This window comes from Gavialis gangeticus, unplaced genomic scaffold (assembly GCF_001723915.1).
Source record: "Gavialis gangeticus isolate Ggan-Ray unplaced genomic scaffold, GavGan_comp1, whole genome shotgun sequence".
In the NCBI taxonomy this organism is placed as follows: Eukaryota; Metazoa; Chordata; order Crocodylia; family Gavialidae; genus Gavialis; species Gavialis gangeticus.
Genome location: NW_017729013.1, coordinates 4,623,108 through 4,630,584, shown reverse-complemented (window position 1 = coordinate 4,630,584; position 7,477 = coordinate 4,623,108). Strand labels below are relative to the sequence as shown.

Below are 7,477 nucleotides of genomic sequence, written 5' to 3'. Positions count from 1 at the left end.
TTACCCTCAGTTCCCTGTGCTGCCACACTACCCTGCCCCTGGGATGGGGGTAGGGAGCCCAGAGACTCCGTCTGCAGCTGGAAGCCCCTGCAGAAGGTGATAAATCCTGAGGATTTTCCACTCAGCCACCTGTTTTCATACTTTTTTGTTATGCCAGGTCAACAACAACTGGGCACAGACTTTTCTGTGCTATTAGCTGAATGCAAACATTTTGTCCCCCACCACTCCCCGCTCCAAAAAAACCCAACAACCTAGAGAAAAACCACGAAACAGCCACTGGAACAAATAAGACTCAATGGTGATATAATCCCTACCTCGCTGCCATGGAATTAAAGCAAAGAACCAGGCTGAAGCCGATTCCCTCCATTACAATGACTGCTTAAGGAGGCTGGGGCTTTGAGCTGCAGTCATCTTCTGGTGAGAAGAAATAATGACCTCTTTACTTGTCTGTGTTGCTTCCTAATCCCAAGCAGACAGGGTCAGAGAGGCCTTTTTTGTCAGAACAGTTAATAATAAAAATGATAGCAGGTTATGGGGTGCTAACAATTGTGGCGACCTATAAAAAACCCTCACTCCAAAGCAGAGCTGCAACTGCCAGTGTTTTTCCAACCTAAGCTTTTTTTCCTAACCGCTCTTGGTGATACAGCAGAGGATGCGCTAGGGGCACTGGTTAATCCTCCTTCCTGTCTTGCCCATTAAGCTGCGCAGGGCAACGCTTGCCCTCTGATCCGTGGAGAAGAGCGGCAGGTAGCTGTTGCTGTGGATCCTGCCTTTTGCAGGATTACTTCTGTATCTGGAGGGAACAAAACATGACATCATCTCCACGGGAAGAGCTTCTGACAACGCTGCTCACACTGCTAACCTCCGCGTTGGATGCAGGCCCCCCCGGGGCTAAATAAATCGAGAAAACTGGCAAGAGGCCTATTTTAGGCTGAGATTACTAAGACTCCCTTACATCTCTGAAAGGAAGGACGATTAGCTTCTTTCTCAAAAACTCCCTAAATCCGTGATCCGGTTGCCTACAATCTTTTGGTTTTGTTTTATCCTCATAAGGCAGCACCCGTATGCCTCTCTGAGCCCTTTCTTGCTGTCAAGGGCCAGGACTAAGCAAAGAAAAACAGCTCTCTTCTGCTAGGTTGGCTTCACAGCCGTTTGAGGTAGGTGCTCCATCCTCCATCCCAGGAGTGTCAAAGGCACAAAGGGGAATTGGGTGCTAAGGAAAGGGGTCCAGATGAGATGTTGGATCAAGAAGCTGCTGTGGTTTTGTTGATCCTTGAATAATGGAAAAATCTCAGGATAAAGGAGAGCGTCTTTAAACGCAAACCTAGAACGTACCAGGGTGCGAGCAACTGGATGCAAACACTAAGTTTTAGTGCAAGGTATCTAAGCTGCCAGCTGTCTTTGAGACTGTCGCCCCTGAGGCTTTTAAGTACCCGGCCACCAGTCCCCAGGTGCACTAGGCAGCACTACTCTGGAAAAGCTCCTTTTACTCCTTTCCAAGACGACACAGAGGATGAGTGCTCTCATGGATGACACAGAGGATGAGTGCTCTCATGCTAGGATCGGAGAGGCTCCGCTTCATCAGACTGAATGGCCAAACAGCGCAATAATTACCTGCAGCTCCATCTCATTCCCTTCAGTTCCAGATGGTGCAATGCTTTTGATGTCACAGTGTCTGGCTAAGGCTGAGGCTGAAGCGAACAGCCTGCCTGAATGTCAATTCAGACAGGACGGAGGTAATATTAGTGAGCCAAGGAAAGGGCCCTGAGGGGAAGGCAAAAGAAACTTGGATGCATGCCTCTCCCCATCCAACAAGTGTTGGGTGGAGATATCTTGGCATTCTTTGCTGCTCCTGGAATTATAAGGGCTATTGGTAGCCAAAAAACACTTTTTTTCTCCCTACTTACATCTGATTACCAGTTCCCAGGAATTTGCCTACAGCCTGTTTTTGTGACTTGTCATTATGCTACAGTCCTAAATTGCATGCTCACATAATAGTCTTCCACAGGACCCTGCTTCATTGACTGAAATGGAGGAGGGGGGGGGGGAGACTGTGCTCGCTTTGCAAGCCACTGTAGCGTGGTTAAGTGAACAGGGCTCACATGGAGGATCTGGGTTCTGTTCCTCACTCCGCTATTCACTTGCTCTGTGACTGTACCTAGTTTTTTCCCTTCCCGTTCTTCTTGCCCACCAGACACCATTTGCTGGAGGTGGAGTTTGTTTCCTACTGCACGAGACACCCAATCTCTGCTGGAGCCTCTAAGCTGCCACTATGACACAAGTACTTCTAGCACTAATTGAAACTGCATGTGTAGACAGCAGAATATTCATAGGTAACGTGCTCAAGGAATGGCTGTTCCTTGAATGTCTTGCCTACTTATCATGGAAAAGAACAGTAGCATGTGACCTTCCATAGCATCTTAAAACATCTTTCACGTTTCAAAAGACCAAATACTTGTTGTTACAGATCAGACTGCTTTTAGAGGAAGCTCTGCCTCACGACTCCCCAAGAAGGCAGCTTCTTTAGTCTCCCTCTCCTGGCCGACACCACCCTGCCCCTGCTCCCCATTCCCCACAAGCCAGCCCTGATGAGGCTTCACAAGGGGCCAGCTTCTGGCTTCAAACCCCTGGCATCTCCAGTGAGCTGTACTATCCCCAGAACTCCCTTCTTTTATTATCCCAGTGGTTCTCAACCTTTTTTAGACTCAAGGCACTCCTCAGAAAATGCCAGCTCTTAGTTTACACTCTTTTTTGTTTTTTACTACAAATATACATATGTAAAAAATACTACTGCTACTAGAGCAATTCTTTTGTTGCAAAGAACTCCGAAAGACCACAGCAAGTCAGAGTGGTTTGAACACGATGATGGATTTCTGTTTGAAATCTCTGGGTTTATCTTGTGAATCATGGCTGCATGCAAACTTCGCATGGAGCCCCACAGCATGTTTGAAAACAACTCAAGGCACCCCAAGGTGCTGGGGCAGGTAAGGTTGAGGATCACTGGGTTAGCTCGTTGGAAAGGGGGGCAGGGGTGTTTTCTTTTTCAAAGGAGGGGGCAGAGTGCTGACGTCCCAAATAGCCCAGCAGACTGCTCAGCTCCAAACAAACAGTCTTTATTGTGCCACTGCTGTTCCCTCGGCCCTTCCTTGGACTCCAATCTGTCCTCCCTTGGACTACTCCTTCGCTCTGCTCTGTCCTCCCTGACACTGCTCTCATCCTTGCTCTCGCAGAGCCTCACTCCTTCCCCCCCAAGCACAATCAACCACACTGGCCACAAAACCATTACAAAATTATAGTATTAACCCAGTTAATACTGGGTTACTTACCCATTCAGACGAAAAATAATGTTCTGGGGAACCAATCAGAGAGGAGTCTGTGGCCAGGCCTGGGGTGAAAAGGCCATCTAGAAGTCCTACCTACGCAACTATTTACAGCAAAGCCTATTCAGGCTGAGCCCTCCCATAGTGTTTCCCACAAGAACGCAGGCCACAACTCGCAGAAGAGCCCATTTAGCCTCTTTGGTCACAGTGGCAAATATGTTGATCGCAAATATTCCAGGATCAGCTAATGAAATTATATAAACCAACAACTCAGAACAGATTTATATGCCAAACAACTGTGATCTGTTTGCGACACTTCCTGAGAAAGGGGCAGGCATCATTCCCTGAAATGATCTGCTGCAAATTATTAATCCATTTAATTATTAATAACTACAGTCGGTTTTAATTTTCTTTACGTGCTTTGCTATTATGAATATTGTTATGGTGGGAATGGCGGTTGCAACTCCATGGTTGACACTTTGCGAAGAATAAACCCTTCTTTTTCACACTGAAATGCATGAATTTTGTCTCCAATTTTGCTAAATGTTTAGACTATAATTCCAGCCCCAAACAGCAGCATTTGAGCCAAAAATAACAGGAGCCCAGCACTTCCTCATTCCATTACCTAAATCACACTGCTACCAAGAAAAATTTCCCCAAATGATACACTATTACAAACTGCTTCCACAAGGGCAAACCATTGACTCCATTAGCAATCATCCAACACCCCACACTCACGACACTGGCTGCCCACAGAGTCAACTCAATGGTCTTCACGGCTGCTCACAAAGTCAACTCAACAACGTTGCACTGATTCAGTTTTCTGAGCAATTCAAGAACAGCCAGTTCTGCCCCCAGACAGTTGGCGGCAGGGCATGGAGGGAGTGCCAGGTATAGGTTGGGAGCCGGTAGCAAGGATTAGGCAAGGTGCTCGCTAGTGATTTTTCAGTTTTTTATCGTAAGTGGCGGATATAAAACAGCTATTTTCAAGCACTTCTTTTAATACAGGGTAAGAAGGAAGACCAAGACCTCAAGGAGATTTGATGATGAACCAGCCTGAAATTAAGCCTGATTTCATTTCCAGAAATCAGACACAAGAGAGCGTGGTTGGTTTGGGGTTTGGCTTTGCTTAACACTGCTCTTTCAAAAACAAAAACAAAATCTTTCTGGCACTTTGGATCAAAATGTATTCCCGCCCTGCCCGTGAACCACTTTTTACAGCAAAGACAGGTTGCTTGCATGATCAAAGTGCCTTTTGTAACTGTGCTGCTTGCATCGACAAAAGGGACCGTTTCACAAACACTCCCGTTTAAAAGTCTGATCAGAAAAATGACAAATGGTGAATGTGCCTCCCTCCACCCTAGCCTGGAGGGGGAAGTGGCGTGCATTGTGACTTACCTAGAAAGCCCTCTTCATCCACAATGATCGTATAGTCTTCCGGTGTTTCTGTGAGGCTGAAGAACTTGCACCTGCAAAGAAGAACAGGACAGGAGCTTTGTTAGCTGTAGCCTGAGCATAGTCTTTCTGTGCATTCAAATGATATCCGCTGTCGGCCCCATTCCCTGTTCAGAGAGGCTGCACAGTTCAGTGTTGAGGTGCTGCCCTGGGCATCCAAGGACCTGGACTCTATTCTCGGCTCCGCCACTTATCAGTTGTGCGACCCACATTCCCTGCCTTCTGCCTTTCCACCAGGGAGCTACTCATTTCTCTATTAATTTTACAAATCTTTTGTATTATCATAGCAGCTGGGATCCAGTCAGGGGTTGGAACGCTACTGCACTTCCCACATACAGAAAACACACATTTGCTCATTGATTCAACTATGTAAACTCCCTTGTCAACCCTTCAAAAGGCCCGCGTTTATCTCATGCATCCGAAGTGAAATTTCTTGCCCTCACCTTCGAGGCCCTGCATTTCCGACATATCTATTTAAAGGACAGGAGCTCTTCCGCACATCTCAGTGACTTTTTATGTTTTGCCCCTGCAGAATGCCATTCCAGTCCCAAATGTCACCCCCTTTACAAGTACAGTCTCATTCCTCCATACAGATACCTCCTGACAAGTCTCTCTTCACCTACAGCTCCCAACAAAATTGAGGCAATAGCAGCAACATTAATTTAGACGCAAAACAAATCTGAGCTATCTCCTTCTGGGAACCTCCCAGTATATCCCATCTTCTTTGGGCTCCTCTTCTGACAGTGTTAGTCATTTGTGATGGGCCCTCTCTAGTTTGTGTGCCATAATAGTCAACACTTCTTCCAAGCGAAGTGGTCCTGGCACCTACCCTGGGGGTCTTTAAGAGGAGGTTAGATGAACACCTTGCTGGGGTCATTTGACCCCAGTACTCTTTCCTGCCATGGCAGGGGGTCGGACTCGATGATCTGCTCAGGTCCCTTCTGACCCTAGAAACTATGAAACTATAGCATAACATACAATTTGTCACTTTATACTATAATATACAAAAATAAGTGTAACATTGAGATCTGCCATATTAAGTAAATGAAAATCTAATGTTTAACAAGTTACGATAAGGAATATGACTCCTGTTTTATACAGAAGCACGTGTGTATGTGTGTGCATGCAAGCAAACACACACACACACACACACACACACACACACACACACACACACACACACACACACACACTTTTTCTCTCTCGCTCTTCAAAACCTGTAATCCAGATGCTGTCTGGTCATCTCCCAGCAATGGCAGAAACACTGAATTATTCAAATCCTTGCCCAATTTCCCATAAAAATCACTCCATAGCCCATCATCAACAACAACCACACTGTGACTTACACTGGCTTTTCCAGCAGTGCTCTGAAGCAGGCAGACTGAGTGTGCTGCTCAAGTCACAAGAGAAATTTTTCCCTCCAGGAAGCTAAATTTGGTTCGACAGGTTTAGCTTCTGTCTATGCAGACTGAATAGTGGGATTTTTGCAGTGATATTTATAACATTGCCACATTAAGCAGAGGCCAGCTACTGAGATATTTTAAGTCCTGAAAGGACTAGGATTTTTGCTGGGGGTCCCCAAATTTCATCTTGAGGCTCTGTGGGAAAGTCTAGCTGACAATCAGGCCCCAGAGGACTAGTACACAGAGCTACTAAGCATCCAGAGCACTAAGCGGAGTACAGTATGTGGAAGCTGAGGATGCTTCAGCAGTGCTGAGATAGTTTGCATCTGCTCTGTGGGCTAGGCTCTTGCTTGTCCTACGCCAGAAGTGGCATAGCTACATGAAAGCAGTGCTAAGTGCATGCCAATAGGCTCTGCTGGGCTGTGGTGGCATTTTTTCAGCATGATACTGGCTTTATGCTGCAAAGACAAAACCTATGCATCTACAGCTGGGAACTCAGAATTAGAAGTGGTCTTTGAAATTGGTTTTGAGGTTTTCTTCAGCCTGGCTGAAAAGAGCACAGAATGAAGCTTCTCCCTGGAAAATTAACTGAGGCAAAATAATGAGGCATCTGCCAGCCTCCTTCAGCCAGTTGAGTGACGTGAAACCCCCCCCCCCCCCTCCATCACACAGCCTGTCTAGTTTTCTCTGCTTTGACCAACACCAGCTAGGAAATGCATTATGTGCAGCAGACCTGGTAAAAAAAAAAAACAAAAAAAAAACGAAAAAAAAAATCTTCCCATCAAAATTGCTTTTGAACAGGTTATTTGGTTTTCAAGTAAAGATATTTTTGAACAGTGTCTCCGTGCTGTGCAGTACTTTGATTTTTTTTTGTTAAAAGAAGTCTCAGAAGCCCCCCCAAAATAGTTTTCGCTGTATGGACAGAAATCCAACTATTTCAGTTTCTGTATGAGATAATCAGTGTTTGGCCCTGGAAAAAATAGTAGTTCAGTCACCTCATCTCCCCGCTTTCTTCCTTTGGCTGAGACTCTCAGTTGGGCTTATTCTTCTACCATGCATGTGCTACAGTATAGCATCACAGGGAAGTAGGGCTGGAGGGGACCTCAGGAGGTTATCTAGTCTAGCCCCCCGCCCAAGCCAGGATCATCCCTGACTAAGTCATCACAAGCCGGGGGCAACAAGAGACGCCTTCCCGTTTTTCCTGAGAAATCAGGGCAATCAGCTAGTTACTTCAGGTGCCTGTACAGAAATGCGTGGAGCCTGGGACACAAGCAGGAAGAGCCGGAAGTCCTCGCACCA

General features: G+C 46.2%; 1 protein-coding gene across 1 annotated transcript in view; it reads right to left on the bottom strand.

Annotated features, from left to right (window-relative positions):
- GATSL2 (GATS protein like 2) overlaps positions 1 to 7,477 on the bottom strand; it is a 260,064-nt gene that overhangs the window by 116,368 nt on the left and 136,219 nt on the right. The window contains exon 2 of the mRNA XM_019511388.1: positions 4,719 to 4,789. Coding sequence (XP_019366933.1) covers positions 4,719 to 4,789 — 71 coding nt within the window. The remainder of the gene's footprint in view (positions 1 to 4,718; positions 4,790 to 7,477) is intronic.